General features: G+C 40.8%; 1 protein-coding gene across 1 annotated transcript; it reads right to left on the bottom strand.

Annotated features, from left to right (window-relative positions):
- Nucleotides 1–4,739: 4,739 nt before the first annotated feature.
- NPM1 (nucleophosmin (nucleolar phosphoprotein B23, numatrin)) lies at nucleotides 4,740–17,652 on the bottom strand (the record flags this gene model as incomplete). The annotated part of the gene is made up of 10 exons (XM_009586680.1): nucleotides 4,740–5,081; nucleotides 6,060–6,134; nucleotides 8,749–8,850; nucleotides 9,762–9,851; nucleotides 11,476–11,530; nucleotides 12,048–12,109; nucleotides 12,647–12,750; nucleotides 13,500–13,593; nucleotides 14,410–14,529; nucleotides 17,573–17,652. Coding segments are annotated over 10 exons (821 nt in total), but the record flags the coding sequence as incomplete, so codon positions are not given.
- Between the last annotated feature and the right edge of the window lie 328 nt (nucleotides 17,653–17,980).

Below are 17,980 nucleotides of genomic sequence, written 5' to 3'. Positions count from 1 at the left end.
TAGAAGCTTTGGAACAAATGTAAGGAATAATGGGAAAAGTTACACAAATCAGGCACTGATAAAGGTGGCTACAGCAGTGAAATGCCAAGTACCTCAACGAGCTATAATACGCCTTCAACTCTCCCTGCACTTATTTCTCATGAGAAAAGATCAATTAAAAAACCTCAGGCTTACTTTGAAAATAGCTTTGAAAATTTACATCCTCATTCAGGAGGAACTTATTTTCTCTTACATACCAGATAAGTCAACAGAATTGGATGGGGCTCGGCAGGCTTAGGGCTCCAGCAATTAGTGGAAGGGATCTTGAGTAAGACTGCAGGACCTTCTAACAAAATCACCTTTAGTTTAAAAAAAGAAAAAGAGACTGTTTCTAGTACCAGCATAAACCAAAGACGAACCAGGCGCATCAATTCTGTTTTGAATGGCCTAATTATGTTCCGTCCTTCTGCCACTTGCTGTTCGAGTACGCCGGTTTCCACCCCCTTGGCTGCAGAAGCCTCTGGGCAGCAGCACGTCCCTGCCTGCAGGGCCACCTCTGGCCGCGGCAGGCACCGGTGGAGGTCCCCGCTGAGCACCCCACTGAGGGTCTCCATTTTTCCCATTCTCACTCTTGACCCTCAACCACTTTTTTATCTTTTTTGATTCATTGCCCTTTCTTCTTCTTTGTTTTCTCCCAGGATCCTTTTCCTATGAATGCTCTTCTGGCTCGGTAGGGAGAGCCGATAGAAGTGGTGGAAGGGGAGGAGAAGAGTTTCTGAACAAAGTAAGGAGCAGAGCAAAAGTCATCCCCATACAACTGACCGCAGGCCATGCATGCATACAATTAGAAGAGTCCGGTGGTCTCCATCAGCATCTTAATTAACATTTAATGTATTTGATTGATTTATTTGGTCCAAATTAGACATGGCTTAAAATCCACTTGCGTAACAGACAACCCAACAGCCAGCCACTGAAGAGCTGATCCAACACAACACACAGAATTGCTCCCAAAAGAGTATATGTAGATAAAAAACCACCAGCGAGCAGAGAGCAGGGGATTCCCTCTGCTGTCTGCAAAAGGAAGGACAAGTCGGGCCCTTTCAGACACACCTGGAAGTCCTGTATCGCTTCTCCTGTGCCCCATCAGGCAAGCTCAGCTCTCCTCCTTCAGATTGCCAGAACCAGGACTCAGACAACGCAACCCTTAATAAATACCAGATCAGAAAACCTCCAAACCTCACACAACACAACCAACTGCGCTCGCTGCTGCTTGCCAGGACCTACTGCCCATTAGACAAGGCCAGGGAATAAAGGCGCTCCATCTAACACTTAGCTCCAAACCACCCAATGCATTTGCAGCTTTTTCTACGACATTTCAAAAGTAGGATCCAGTCTTCAATTCCCCTTTGGGAAAACGGCAAGAGGATAAGGATCTATGTGCGCGAGGGAAGGAAAAAAGTTGGGAGAGTTTGGCTGCTAGTCAGTAATGGCACATTGGAAGGAGACAGGACATAGCTTGGGGTATCTGGGTAAGATTTCTAGAGAGGGAGAGGACAGAGAGCATGTTCCAGCATGAACTTAGCCCCTGAGGGACTGTCTGGGTGGCAAAAAGCCCAGAACCGCCACCCATCCTGGCCCTGTTTTCCATTACCTCAGCCCACACACGCTCCCTTCCACCCTCCTGCCAGCCATGCTCGAGTTGTTCCTCTCCAAAGGCTGCAACAAGCTGAGCACAGGCAAAGTAACAGAGCCCCATACTCATCATAGCGCTTGGGGTCAGTGACACTGTTTTAGCAAGCTAGTTCAATTCACAGGAGCAAACAGAACCCTGAGACAGACCTAAGGTGGCCACAAGTACTTTTCTTGAACACCCCAAGGAGTAAGATACAGATCAAGACCTGAAGCTGGAAAAGGTTGTTTTGCTGTAGGACAGTATCCCTCTCTTACCACCTCCTCTGAAATCAGATACCCAGAAACACCGGGGACTTGGAGACAAAATAGATCCATACGGAGCAGCTGTAGCTGCAGCCAACACCGTGCAGCAGAGGACAGCGCTGCTGCACACCCTGCGTGGTCCCGCACACCCGGCCAGCTGCGGGGCCTTCCCCTTGTCCTGTGCAGGGGAACACCACCGGCTACCTGCTCAGTGTAAGGAATGAAACACGGGAAGAAAGGAAGCATGGAAAAAGCAAGGAACAGAAGAGTCCTGCAACAGGAAAGGCAGCAGGGGAAGAAATTCATGGAGAAAGGAGAGGTCAAGGGACAGCCACCCAAAGAGGCAGTTTACCATCCTTGTAAAGGGAAGGCAAGTTGTTTTCCCATGGTAGACTGAGAAAGCCTGTATTTGCATCAATGCACTTGACCATGTACCTTGCATGCTCTCACATAAGCCATCCTCAAGGACCAGGATCACACAACCCTCAACATAGCTACCAAAACATGAGGGCTTTGTTGCAATCATGCCATTATTACCATGGTAAAAACATGTTTCAACTCTGCAAAAAGTCAAGAACAGTACTTCAATAACCCACGTCTGGTATTTGGGATCTTCTCTTCAACAGGTATTTTCACATCTGAGCTTAAACTAAAATTTTTGGAATTCAACCTTCAAGGCTCTGTTCAAAGAAGTGGAAGAACTGGCAGCTGCATGTAATATCCTAGAGGATGCGGCTGCACAGCCAGGCAGCCCCACAGGAGTCATCGGATGGCCAGTCCCAACAGGAGCGAAGTGTTGGAGTGGCTGGCAGGAGCAGGCGAGGACTGTTCCTGGGAGGGATGGGGCGGACCACCCGCAGCCGGGAGCAGGGCAGGGGACAGCCACACTGACCCCTTTGCACAGCTAGAGCTGTACGAACCCACACTGGCAGAAAACAGCGAGCAAGCTAAGCGGGGCCAAGTGAAGTTATCATTTTTATGCCATGATGCAGACGCCTCAAAAGATGCCTCATGATGCTTAATGGCAGCCCGACACAGATTTGACTTACATTATACCTTGGCTACAGCACAGGAACACATCTTCCTTTAGAACTGCCCCTATGGGCTCCATCTTCTGCAACCCTTGGGCCGAGCACCCTGCAGACCTGCTTTGGTCAGCGACCTATAGACAGACAACACCCTGGCTTTTCTTAAAAGTTTAATACTCAGAGTATTTTAGTGGCTGGATAGCCTCTTACTGAAATTATGGTACAATTTTCACTTGTTTCAGCCAAAATTGAGAGCAATTTTGCTTAAATAAGCCTGTCTGTGCCATTAGCTCTATTTCACCAGGGAAATTTGCTCTCACTTGTGCATATGACATAATCTATTGACATAACCCCACCAAAACAGGCATTTCAAACCCTTATACTCTGCCATTTCACATACTGCAATTATACTCAAGCTTAAATGAATCTTTGACACTAGACGTGCACTGTGTTTCGCTTCTCTACCATGCACTTTGCTTGGCTTTGTTTTTCCAAAAAGTAGTATCTGCTTCTGGAGACTTGCGTTGGTTTCCATCAAGCTCAGAATCTCAACTATAGAAACTAAGGTTTTTGTAATAGCAAACCTTCAAAAAATATTTTCAGTGACAATTTTACAAACCAGATTATATATTTTGCTTCTAGAACACCTTGGAAAAACGAACATCCAGTAAAAAAAAAAGAGACCCCATGCCCAATTAGCACAACCCAACAAAGGTGTTTACCATGTCCTGTGAAGGTGTAACCGCTGTAGGACCCCAACTGTGCAAGTCCTTCAAGTGGAAAAAAACTCAACCTGCTAAAGCCTCCTTTAATGCCCTTCTGTTCTCAAACTTAAGATTTTCCTGCCATGAAAAATACAAGCCAGTTGCATTAATTCTCACACATAGCAAGGATTAAATCAGTTTAATAGTTACCATACAACTGCTTAAATGTTTTAGGTATTCTTTCTGTCTTCATACCATTACTGCAGTTACTACACATAGATACAGCTTCAGGCATTTGAAGTGATACAGCATTTACAGAAGAGCCTTGAGGAAGAGTTCAGTGCCAGGCATGATATCCATGTACCCTTCGACCTTGGCATTTCTACTTCACATGACAACCAAGAATGGTCCAAAAATTTGTTTTAACTCAGCCTCTTAGTATCATTGGTAGGCAATAATCAGAAAAAACCCAAGGAACTGTGATAGGCTACCTGCCCACCTGAGCTTTGGGGATTTGCTGGAGGATTAGCTCCTCATCATTCCCAGGAATTTATCCACTGGCATTGATCTCCCTCAGTGAGCTCTCTAGGCACACCCTACAGCATTCAAGCTAATTCTCTTCTCCACAAAACCCTCACAGGAGTCATTAGTGAGACAATCTCAGAGACTGTAGCCCCTCAGAGGAACAGCACAGCCAGCAATTCCCAAATCAAAAGTATTACATTTTACAAGTGGAGTCACAAGCCCTACCAACAACTCAGTTGTCAAAGAGAAACCATAAACCAAAGAGCAATGAAGCGGGTCAGAAATCAAGATGCAGGAAAGGCTGTTTTAGGCAATTATGTAATTAGTGGTCACTTCCAGACAAGAATAAAGTCTTCTCACCAATCATCTGCTCAGTAGCTGTAAAGCTCATGGAAGTGGAGTAAAGTTGTTTTTAAAGTTGACAACAGAAATGAGACTATCTGATGTGTACTTGGTAACGTGAAGTAGCTAAAATACTTAGCAGTAGTTGCTATGAGAACTTTAAAGCGCTCTTATGTTCTGGGTTCAGTATGCAGACTACCCCCAACCCATAAAAAAGAAACGATAGTACTTTATTAAAATACTAAATTTTATTTTTTTTCCACATACATTTAGTCTCCCCACCACTTCCATTTGTCTGACCACCACCACCACCATGCCTTATCAAAACATTCCATACATACTTAAAATGAAGCTGAGGGTGGAGTCCCGTCTTTAAAAACTAAACAGGCATTTTGGACAACACATTCTTGGCAAGGTAATCTGGATGACATTGGAAAGCTCTTTCAGCGTTTGTAAAAAGGACAGCCAAATAATGGTTACAGAAGTAAGACTGCAGATTTTAATGAACTGTTTAAACTGTTTTCTTTTCTTACAGAGTCTGTCTCCACTGCCAGAGAGCTTGAATGACCTGGAAGTGTACACAAAAAGTTAGAAATTGAAATCCATTTTTCTAATTATTTTCAGTTTACTATCGCCACTTACTCCACAAAATATTGACATTAAATTACAACCAAAAATGCATTCCTTTCAGAGAAAAATCAAGTGGAAAGCAAGATGTTAGGTCCTTCTGCTAGGAGACTGTTACTCACTGTAAGTCACAATAGTCAGAATTCAGTGAAGGTAAGTGAGAGGATGGGTGTGGACCAGCTAGGCAAATATTGGCTGAACTCTGCCTACCCTGGCTAATGTCAGACCAACTCCAGTAGCTGAGGCTAACTGCTTTTAAACATTCTTTCAAGAACCTATCAATTCGTCTATCAGACAAGTTTACTCTGAACCACTGAAGGAAGCAGGAAAGCATAAGGAATTCTGTCACTGGAAGAAAGTTTTAACTTAGAGGAATTTTGATAGGGAAATCTAAGACACATTTTAGCCTAGTGTATGTTGAGTAATAACTAACTCAGAAACTTGCTTCCTGATACCACCTTTTGGCTTGCCCTCTTACAAGAGTTCAGTTGACTTTGGGAGAAAATGTAGCAAGAAAGCCATAATCTCAATCGCAAAACAGTTCCCCCTCCCAGACACCCTCCCCAACAAAAGGCTGAACGGCAGACTGGCCTAGGTGGCCAAACTCAGCAGCAAGGAAAACCACAGCTCATTTCCTTAGCCAATATGGTGCCAAAAGGAAAATTCTGTGGGTTTAGTAAGCAAGAGATAATTTACCAACCATATAAAAGCTGGAAAAATGTAATAAAATATTAGCTTTCCTATCTAAGCCAACTAAACCCTTAAAACCGTTCCCATTTATTTAATTTGAAGTATTGTTTGTGGTTTGTAACCCTTTTGAAACAGTCCAAAGCTTGTAAAGATTAAGAAGTGGAAAAGAATCCCTAAGTCAGGTTATAAAAGTTTTTGGACTTTATCAAGTTCCAATAAATTCAGTTACCTTCTGGTCCTCCGTCCTGAAGCAATTCTTAACATAGTTGGCAAATTTGGGTTCCAGCTTAGGAAGGGAAGAACCCTATTTTGAAAAAAGCAAGCTTTAGGTGTATGCAGGTCATTTAATGATTCCAATAAATAACTTATGAAGCTTAAACCCTCTGCAATACGTATGAAATTTTACTGAACTCACCTTGCAACATCCCAAACCAATCTGCTTTTAAGCCATTTTAAAAAGTTTGCTTCTCTACAGTACCCAGGTATTTCTCACAGGAGTGAGTGCCTACGCACAAAAATGGCTGTACAAGCATCTTTGCTCATGCTCAAAAACGTTAAGAGCAAGCATTCGCCACTTAAGATAACCTTGTTTGTAGTCAACATTCATAAGCTATTCAGATAAACTAGAACTAATTCCATTTTTATGGATTCTTACTACAGCATGCAACTTTAGACATTACTATCATCCACAAGTAGGTTTTCGACTTCAGCTCTCTAAACTAAAAAATTAACTGATCTCCCATCTACCCTTTAAGACTCATTCTAATACATTAGTTCTATGAATTTAAAGAACTGTTTAGAGACGTTTGCTTGTACCTCTGAAATTGTCTTTGTATGTACTCAAACGTACAAAGCAGATTCAGTAATTCACGCATCTAGGTTTATCTTCACGTCTTCTATCTCCAAGCAAAATAATACAGCACACTATTTTAAGAGACATCAATTTACTTTCACATGCCCCATGAGTAATGTTTTTCCCATTTTTCAGGTGCGTCAGTTGAAATATACCTAGCCAATTACAATAGTACACTTAGCTGCTACTCAGCACATTGCAGAAGACAGCAATTTTATATTCAAAGGAAACAAAGCTACATTAGGAGTATCTGAAACTGCAATACTGCAACTAAAAAGCTTGGATTTGGACAATGTCTTACCCCTGGATCTGTCAAGTACTGATGCTTTTCTATTAGCTTGTTGACATCTACTTACTACATAATACAGCAGTTCCACTCTAATAATTTAATAGGTTTTTTTTTTTAAAGCTGCTAACTTGCTGGCTGTCAGCTAGAAGTGCTATTGTATATGGCAACTGACAAGCCTTCTGCCTCACTAAGGTATGCGCTCTAGCACCATCTTGGAAAACATTAGATTAAGCTGCCTGCTATTGCTTCTACGTATTTGCGCTTACACAGCACTTCCCAGCAAAAACTCTTCAGCAACAGAAAGTATATTCTAAAGCTACTTGCCAGTTATCTGGTCTGCATGCTTCCCTCCATAGGGACATCTGTCTACTGTGAGCAGCTCAGCCACTTCTGCTTACACTGCAGAAACACCACTAATCGCGGCTCCTCTGAGTCATGCAAAAAACCACCCTAGCATCCACTAGATCCAAGAGGTTAGTTTGACCTAGCAGAACGATACCATCCATCACTGTCAGGTTCACAATTTAGGGATATGCATTTCAATTCTGATCACAATCTGTCATCGCTCACCCTGCATCCACTCTATATTGAAACACTTTTTGTCTTATTTTGCATTCCTGGGACAAAACTGCCTCAAAACATGAAGAAACTAAGCAGAAGACAATCCTAATTCTTTAGATGACTTGATTGCCAGTGTAAGGGGGGGAAAAGTTTATAATCTCAGACCAAACAAACAAACAAAAAAAAACAACAACCAAAAACCAAAACAGAATTCTTCATAACACCGACATCAGTGTAGGCTTTAGCCAAAAATAAGTCTTCAACAGAGAATCTGGTTCAGTCACAAATGAGCATATGATCTATAAGCACGCTCCTGAGCTAGTGAAGTAAAACCAGAACTCATATAGTCTAGATGTCAGGTCCTCACTACCAGCTATTCCGCAGTACACGTGTGTACTGAACTGCACCCCTAGCTAGCACACAGATTTCCAAACTTGGCTAAGGGGGAAAGAATTGCTCTTACCTGCTACACTTTTACCCAACCAGCCTATAACTAAAATGCAATTTTCTTTTTTATCCTTAAGTAGCAGCTAAGAAGAATACTCATATGCATAACCTTGAAGTGCTAGTCAAAGCTGATAGCAACCAAAAGCCGAGTGACTGCCCTGTGACCTTCAAAAGATGAAACATCCATTGAGCGGAGACTCAATTAACCCCAGATCTCCAGTTCAGAAAGCAAATCCTTTCAGGTCTTCATTGATTCAGTAATGCGTATCACAAGCACCTATCTCCCCCTTCTGGAAGTTATCAAGTCTTACAAGCATCTGGATAGCTAAGTAGGATAGTGCTTTAAGACCAAGCAATTCCAAACACGTGAAGAACTCTGCTTTACTCTAATTGTCTAAAATAAAATGCGTACACTAGTTAAGACAACTTTAGAATAAATATCACCCAAAGTTTGCCGCTTTGTTTATTGTTGTTTCGTTGTGGTTTTTTTAAAAATTTTACCTGCAACAGTTCACTAAGAAATACCAAATTACTAAACACCACTACTGGAGGAATACAAAAACAAAGTAGGTGTTTTTGTTTCTCCTGAGTACAGAGGCTTTTTTTTTGTCCCAAACGAGTTTTCATTTCTTTTAAGCTTCAACATCAACATACTGATAACAGCACAGCAATCGGTGATGTGCAACCATTTCTTAAAAACACCCAATTCTTCTCATCTGTGGAAGTGTAAAAATAAGGCTGACAAACCTGAAATTTCTGAAAACTCACCTTATCTATGGACGCTTGCATTTTTGCTTTAATCTCCTCTAACGACAGAGGGACTTTTGGTGTTTTTGGAGTTAGAGATTTATCCTTCTTGGAATCTGGAGTCTGAAAATTATTCATTTTGTTAGGAACTTGCACTTACATAAAGCTGCTTAAGTATACAAGATCACGTTTTCTAAAAACGAGAATGTTAAAACCTACTGTAGAATTTATATGGAATAAAAGAACTAGCTATTACATAAGTTTTCAAAAAGTCACAGAAGTTAAATTTGTGCTTCCAACACATTCCTCAGACACAAGGAAAAGAACAACATTTAAGCTTGGAGTTACTACAGTTAGCATAGCTAGTATCTTACACTTCTGGGCAGGTGCCTACACAGCTCTTTCTCCCAACAGAAATCAAACTGGAAAGAGCCCAAACATTCAGTGATTTAGAGTTTACTCCACAACTGCAGCCAGATCAGGCCATGCTTTAAAAGGCACACATCTGCACTGCTTTTCAGATGCTATCCTGCCATCCATCCACCCCACACTAATTGCTCTATCAACCTTTCTTGCATGCATGTTCTAGTACATGCAGCAAGGAAAAGCTGCATAAGGAAGCTTGACACTACAAAGAAACTGAACAAGAAAATTGTTAATTCTCAAATGGAGCAGTTAAGTGAGACTTCCTTATTAGCAGCAGCCTCCTGTGGTACTGCAGTGGCAACACAGTTGGCACTCATCCTCTTGTACAAGCAGCTACACAAAAAAATAGACTTGTACTTTAAACTGTGGGATCGCCAATACTCACAAGGGACAGCACGTCTGATTTCGGATCTTGGCTGTTGTAGTTATATATTGATCACTATAGAGTTTCACATGGGAACACGAAGCAATGAATAGTACCTCCAGCATGCTTCATATTAAGATTCAAAAACCTAACTTAATGGTTAGTACCTTATTTAAAGTTACCATTAGGCAAGAAAACTAGCTTCCACACTAGAACAAACATTTGTTCTACCCATTTCACTCACTTTTGATTTAGATGCTGGTGTGGATGGCTTAGAGTCTTTTCCATTTTGCTTTGCTTTCTGCATATTTTTTCCTGAAGCCTCACGGACAGGCTGAAAAGAAAGCACTTAAGTTCATTTCCCATGAAAAACTGCTAGTAAATGTTAAGCTCGTTAACATAATACTCAAGACTTAGTGACAAATGCATACTACTTAACATCAAACAAAAAAGCATTCTCATTGCCCATGCAACATGATCAGAGTGCATTATTTAAGCAAAAAGCATGTACGCTACAGGAACTCAAATGAAAAACTGTTGATGCAGCACAATACGTAACATAGCCAAGATCAAGTTTTGTTATGATGCCATACAACTATGTGGGACCTCCACTACATTTTCCTTACACATCTTTCCCTTTTTCCTACATATTACCATGCAGAGTTTTGGGGGCAGATACTGCATAAGACTAACTCTAGATGGCACTGCAATTCCAAGATCTGAGTCAGTGCTACTTGTTTTTTGTAACACAACCATTACCTCTTGTTTGACATTTCATACAAAAGTATCATCTGGGATGTGTGTGGGCAATGCCACTTGTATATTTAAGAATTGGATTCTTATATTCCTATATAAATCAAGGGATCATTTTGTTCAGCCACGCTAGATTAGATGGCAGGAAATCTGCAGTTCAGATTGTCTTTACCAGGCCTTAAACTATTGTGCACTATCACCTATAGAAATTCATTAAGCCAGCGCAGCATATAGTGAAGTAAAACATTAAATGTTTGCTTCTAAACAGCAGATATGTAAACATAAATTCAAGCCACAGCACACAAGTCCAAAAAACTACTACCCTCTACCTTTGCAGTTGCCAAGTCGTCTTACAGTTTATTTTACCACCAGATGGCACACAAGGGCTGATGTACTTTCACACTCAAGCACTTGGCTGCCTGAAGTGAACCTTTTCCAATGGGCTCACAGATTTAGATCCATTTTTTTTTTTGAAAGTTAGGTTGCTATAAAGACCTTTTTCACAGCATACAGGACTAACTGAAATGGCAAAGCACAACCTATTGTTTGCTGCCCAATAGCCATACACGAAATCATACCAGTCTGACAACTGCACACACGCATACGCATGCTGTTAAGAACCCAGCCACACCTCTGCAACAAAGTAAATAAAACATGGATTGGATGTGCATTCACACTGAGGTGTTCTAATGTCTATTAGAATTTCTTTATACAGACTAAGCTAAATCAAAAGCATCCCATTCACACATTTCAAATAGCTGTACTTAAACTCATTGACTTAAGGGACTATCTGCCCGATTACTGTCATCCCTTGTATTGATATCTAGTCCATTATAAAACAGAACACTGCATAAAGGACACTTCAATTGGCTTCTGCATTACAATAAATGCAGAGTTCAAACCTGAACAGCTATCTCACTTATGCAAACACAGTTCTCCCACACACACACTTCTGCTTTAGGGGTCTTCATATGAATCCTCAAAGATGACTCAAAAATCAGGACAGTTAATTAACACCTATTATTAAGTTAAGAGGTGTTAGCACTCGCTCCCCCTGCCTGAATAAACTTAGCTGAAGATATTAAGTCCATCTGGTGTTATCACTCACTTCCTTTCAAGTTCATTAAACAGGCTGTTTAATCCTTCACGGGTGAAATGAAGATGGTCACAATGTGTGTGAATATATATATATATGTGCCACTTACTTTCTTCATTGGTGTTTTAATTTCTTCCTCATCATCCTCTAAGTCATCCTCATCACTAAAATTAGAAAGTTAAGTCACTCACCGAAACAAGATTCATACAGCTTTAACCACATCAAGAATTAGTCTTCCCTCCCCCACGCCCCCCAGTAAAATGTTTTATTCATGAAAGAAACAAGTATAATCTTCCCAAGTCTACCTTATACCTTGCTTTAACACATGGCAAGATGCTAGGCCAAATACTCTACTTACTACTGTTAAAGCAGTTAAATGCATTCCCTTCTGTTTTAATACTGAAGGCACATATCTTATGACTTCCACTACTACTAATAACAAAACTCTAAATTTATTAGAAGTTAATGAATTACATGAAACTAAGTTTTATAACCCAGTATGACACATTTGAGTAACACTAATTTAGATTGCATTGTGGAGACAAACTTGAGGCAATTCTGCTTTTTTTGTAGCCAAGATAAAAAAGTAGCTTCCTCACTTAGCATCTAGTTATGTCATACAATTCATATTCTGAAGCAGTTAACCCTGTATTTCAAAGTTACCAAAACATGAATACGTACTCATCATCGTCCTCCTCATCTTCATCATCATCCTCATCATCTTCTGATAATTTTGCTTTTTTCTTACAAAAGATCAAGTATGTCAAGTGTCAATACCATTCTGTCTTAATAAACAGCAATCTTGATCCAAAACAATTTGTGACATAATTACAACACTATCTTCCATGAATTTAGCTAAAAATCAGCAAGTTACAGCTGACAAGTCAAATGCCATTGACAAATTTACAGCATGCTCTGAGCATATGAACCTTTCCTTCTACACTACAGAGCTTCAATCAGCATTTAAACTCTTGCAGTACACTGATGTTTATACTAGAATCTGCACACACTCAGTTACTGTAGTGGACAAAACTTCCACATAAAAGTAGCCTTCGTATTAGCCCCCTCTAGCAAAGCTTTGGAAACTATCTGTACTTAACGACACTTCTGTAATTTAGTACTTGTCAAGACCCAAGTACAAAATAATCCTTCCCCACAGATGTCAATAGACCATGTATTAAATAAATCATCGCAAGCCATCTAAACTGCTTACTCAGAGGCAGCATTAATACCAAATCAAAAGAAAATTCTGCAGACAAGCTGATTGAAAGTATACATACCTGTGGTGTTTTAGCTCCTCCTCCACTTGCTGGTCTCTTTGTTGAAGTGTTCACAATTTTTGTATCATCCTCCTCATCGTCTGATTCTGGTTCTTCCTCTAATGCTGATAAAATGATGGCAACATGTAAAAAAACCCCACCTCATTTAACAATAGTTAAAACAAGATTGCTACTAAGAAAAACAGAAGATACCACCCACAACTAAATAGGCACAGTCTTACCGAGGTGCTGAATTGATAGGAGGAAGCTTCCTACTAGCAACCTAACCACTGAGATCAGAAACTTTTCCAGTTGACTGTATGCACATACTACTACACTGAAATCCAAAATGGATAGCAACCATACACTGCCTCTAACATTCCTCACAGAAAAGAAGCCACATAAAGTCAAGAACAATTTTCTCCATTTCTAAGGAGACACATTTAAGACAACTTCTAGAGAGAAAGATCAGTTTCAAAGACAATTCTACAAAGGAGAAGGCTAGTCCCGGCTTAGTTTTTAGTGCAAACTCAGAACTATTTCATGGGCAGTCTTCTCACACTCTCAACTGGTAACCGAGACACTAACACCGGGAACCTAATACCTATTTTTAAGGGGAGAAATTAGAATTCACATTGCAAGACTGACAAACTCCCCTTATCCATACAAAACAAGAGGAAAGAAAAGGTATGCAAGCATTCCTCTGAACTCCTTTGTCCTACAGTTACCTCATGCTTCTGAGGACAGTGAATTAAAGATGCAGAAGGTCAGTATTAGAGACACTACTGCTTGAGATACCAGATACATCACCCAAGTTCTGTGGGTGCTGACAGGTAGCAAGATCACAGATTAGTAACCAGAGATGTTGACATACCTACGAGATGTTGACCACTGACATAAACGGGCCCTGAACCACATTTCAACCTCAAGACCACCGGTGGTGTGATCTCAAAGCCACCTAATGAAACCTAAGGAAAAAAGCATGTTATTTATTCAAATGTTAAAGGCAAAGTGTGCTTAACAGACAATTCATTCAAATGAAACCAAGAGCACCAACATCTGCAGACTCCAAGGCTAATACCGTTACTCTAAGTTTCCATCTGACAGAATATTCTGAAAGTGTTTAGTCAATCCAGGGTCAATACGCCACAACAGGGTTTACTACACTCTTGTTGCTTACTGTAATTAAAGCACACTTTACAAAGCCAGACCAATCCACATTTGTTTCTGCTCATCTTGGCAGCCACGCCAATTTGAACATTATCCATCACACCTGCCCCCAGCATTGTGCAGTTCCACTTGTACATCAGCAACACTGATTCAAATTACATTCCAGATGGCAGGAATGACAAGTAGGTATGGTTGCCCTCAAATCCAGAAAGGATAGCAGTCATCTTTAGAATCTCTCAAAGAGCTTGGGACCTGTAGTAAAACTAATTTTTCTCATCCCAGGCTCAAAGAAAGCAACGCAGGCTATAGATGCATCTGCTTGCAAACGCATACATTTGTATACATAGAGATGACACTGTAATTACTATCGCGTCTTTAAAAAAAAATGCATAGTTTGAACAAAAGTTTATCATCTCCAGATGACTAAAGTAAGGCTACTATGCACAAAAAAATACATTAATATTTAGCTTGTATTTACTACACATGCCAAAACCAACACTTGTCTCAACCCACTGACCACTGTGCAGTTTCACTAAAATTCAACCAAAACCTCTAACTTGTCTTTCTCCCTGAGACCCAATTTATAGTAAATTTTTCCAAGTTCCTGTACTTACCGTAGGCTGCACTGACATTTTCAGAGATGCCAGTACTACTTTAATAGGATTGCCTTCATAGTCCAATGCTTCTGCTTCTACAACGTGTAATTCGTCTTTGGCTCCAGCCCCTAAAGTAACCTGTGAAGTAAAGAACAGTGTGCATTCTGAGAATCTTCTGAAGTCTTTTAAACTCCACATATTCTGAAGTCTTTTAAACTCCATTCAGTGTTCTGTATCTCTTCTCTCAAGACTGAAGTTTGTATTTCCGACTGCTAATGATTCACTTGCACTCCTCCCCAAGTCAATGGCCTCTTTCCCCATAACACTGGCACTTACAAGGTGCAACTCAAGGCATGTGTTTTAATGAGAGTGAAAAGTAGACCTTTTGCTACTGCATTATTGCATTGAAACAGGTCAGTGACAAGTCCAGTCAGCACTGAAGCTGGCCCAAGGGAAGAAGTACAAACACATGCCTAGAGGAAGGGAAACTAACTGCTATCACTACTCCAGAATCACAGCCTCTATCCTTCCCCTGCATGCCATGTTTCATCTGCCAACTACTTAACTACCACTTACACTACACACTTTTTGCTTACTTGACATTCAATGAGGAGTTAAGCCTTAACAACTGCTCAGTTCAGTACTCATTTATGCATATGCCTTCCACACTAGTTCACCCAGGACTGAGAGCTGCTGTCACAGAGCGTTTTAAAACTCAAGTGCCTGGATTCCTTACACTGGGTGCAAGTCTGGCACTTTCTGAAAATTCAAAGGTCATAGCTGCAGGGAGGCAAATGAGTGACAAAACATGGGACAGGCCTGAAATTCCAGCTCTCTGAAGCTCTGGCATCTGAGTCAGGATTACATGCAAGAGATGTGAAAACCAAGAACCCCTTGAAGTACTACAATTATTCCCGAGGCAAGTGAACAAGGCTTTCTGTTTTCTTTCCCAATGCCCATGAAAAGACAAGCTTTCCATCCTCCATGGAAGATGTGGGTGTGAACACTTCAGGCAGAGGCATACAACTCAAATTTCCATTCTCCAAGAGCTGAGTTTTAGGCAGGCTGTAATGATCCAGACTGAGGTAGACATATCAGACTGAAGGCTGAGAAATAGGATATTGGATTCACTACTCCTGGCAAGTTTTGTTACTGTAAATTTGAAGAGGTGAAATTGCTGCTCTGATCTCACCTCTCAGATGGGTTAGCAACAACACTGAATCATTCAGCTGGTGGGACTACCCACCAGGCCAAGAATTTAAAAGCATGCCCTCCACCCCAGTTACTCCTGCCATTTGCACCAGTTCAAGCAATGCTATGGCACTTGTGTCTGGCAAGTATCAGTTCATGTGCTTTAATTTCTACCCTGAAGGAATGCACACTAGCAATAAATAGGTAATGAAGCAGTGACCATCCCTCTTTATGTTCTCAGTTATCATTAGTAAGACATCTACAGAAACCCTCATGCCACTTCCTACCTCTACATGCATCAATCCTCCTCCCCTTTCACTTTTATCCTTTTTTCTCCCCACTTCTTTCTGCACCTCATACCCAAGTCCATTGTCACACATGTATCTGAACTGACACGTGTCAGTCAATCTTTATATATCTAGTCTTTTATCAGGTGCACAGATCTGTCACCAGGTATTTGCTACCTTCACACTTTGTCTTCCATCAACTCCTTCCTCTGCTTGCCAAGGCATTTTCTGTTTGTAGCTACATCTAAGATCTTCCAAGCGTCTAGACTTGTAACTTGTTATTTCAAACCCCATTTCTCCTGTATATCATCTTTTGTTTAAAAAAACAGGTTATTGAATTAGACTTTTTTCCTACAACCCTAAAAACTAAGTACTGGTATGCATTCATTCTGCTTCATCCCCCATGAAGAGCACACAGCATCAGAAGAGATGCTATTTTTCAAAAACAGGATCTTTGGATAAAGCTATACAACTCAAGTATCACTCCGTGACTAATTTCATCTGTATGACAAACTATGAGTTCTCACAGCTATGCGAGCTATCCACATTAACTTGTCCTATACATACTTCGCTGTTATATTCTTCCCTCAAAAGAAATTCTAATTAAGAACAAATTACTCATTGTCAAGTCCAGGCTGTAATTTTCATAAAATGCAAGGACTGAAGACACGTGATTCACAAAACTGTAATGCCTATATTAAAGTGTTTTAAGTATCACTGTGAATAAGTTTGGAGAACATTACTATGCAAGTCTCCTGCAGGAAGCAATTCTGCTGTCGGAAGTAATCCACAATTATAAGACTCTCTGGTTTCCAAGTATCATCAAGGTATTTAAATGTCTTTGTATTTAAATAAACACAGTCATAAACCATAAAGTAGAGCGAGGCCACAACTCTTCAATTCCTTGCTTGTGAAGTTGTGGCATGTTATCTTTCTGCTAAGCAAAAGTAACATGCTCAGTCCAGAACTAAGACCTTGAAATACTGTGTCTTGCTTGCGTGGCAGCAGAAAGATCTAAGGACACAGCTAAGAATTCTCAGTGTACAGATCTCAGTGTACAGGAGTATCCTGCTCAGTGAAGAGTCTGTTAGATGAATTACCTGAATGAGAGACAGCATTTCCCAGTTACATCCTTAGAGAGGACAACACAAAGGTAAATAAATCAAAACATAACACACACACACCCCCCCGATTCAGATTTGGTTATTAGCTGCTTATGGAAAAAAAAGGACTGGAATTATATTTGGGGAACATATGGAAAAGCTTTTCAAAATAAAGTTTCTAATAAAGTCTACTAAAATGTGCCATCCATGATTCATACAAATCTATCCTCCCCCTGTGCTCCTACACCATCTGAACCATTGCATTAGAGATGTCAGTGTATATTCTGGCCTTTAACTCCGTTTAGTATGCATTTATTAACTGTGAATTAATTTTTAAACTTTTCCAGCCTTGCATTGCTTGCAGTAAACAACAAAACACTGGTGGGTATTTTAAACTTTTTTTTCAACACAGCAAATATTAAGTGACATGATACATTCCACTCCCAATAAGAGCTTATTATGTGACAGAGTCACTTAAAAACACTTACCACTAAAATAAACAAGTTTAAGGAAATAAATTTACATGTTTAAAAACGCACTTCTCACAACATCGCACACCACTGATTAAAAATACAAACTTAAAAACCAAACAATACTTGCCGTTCTCAAAGACAACTGATGCTCATTTTCTTCGTCATCTACTTTGAACTGATACTCCTTATCTGCTTTAAGCTCGCAGCCTGTGAAAAGACCATTTAATTATAAGCATACCGTTTCATTTAGACGCAGGTATTTGCTAACCACTCATTACTTTAAAACTTGCTGCTTCAAGGCTCTGTACTTGCACAGAAAACCACCGGCACTCCAGGCACACGAGAAACACGTGGGGTGGGGAAAATCCCAGGCGAGCCGGCGGCCTACTACCGACCACGCAGCTCCTAGCGTGGTCCTTTCAAGCCCATCCGCTCTAAGACCATCCACGTTCAGCGCCCCCCGCGCTGCCCGGGGGTATGCCATCTCCCGGGACGCCCAGCGTCGGCGGCCGGGCCTCCCCCGGGCCGGCGGGCA

This window comes from Fulmarus glacialis, unplaced genomic scaffold (genome assembly GCF_000690835.1).
Source record: "Fulmarus glacialis isolate BGI_N327 unplaced genomic scaffold, ASM69083v1 scaffold31821, whole genome shotgun sequence".
Classification (NCBI taxonomy): Eukaryota; Metazoa; Chordata; class Aves; order Procellariiformes; family Procellariidae; genus Fulmarus; species Fulmarus glacialis.
The sequence above is the reverse complement of the archived record's forward strand: the minus strand, read 5'-3'. Positions and strand labels throughout refer to the sequence as shown.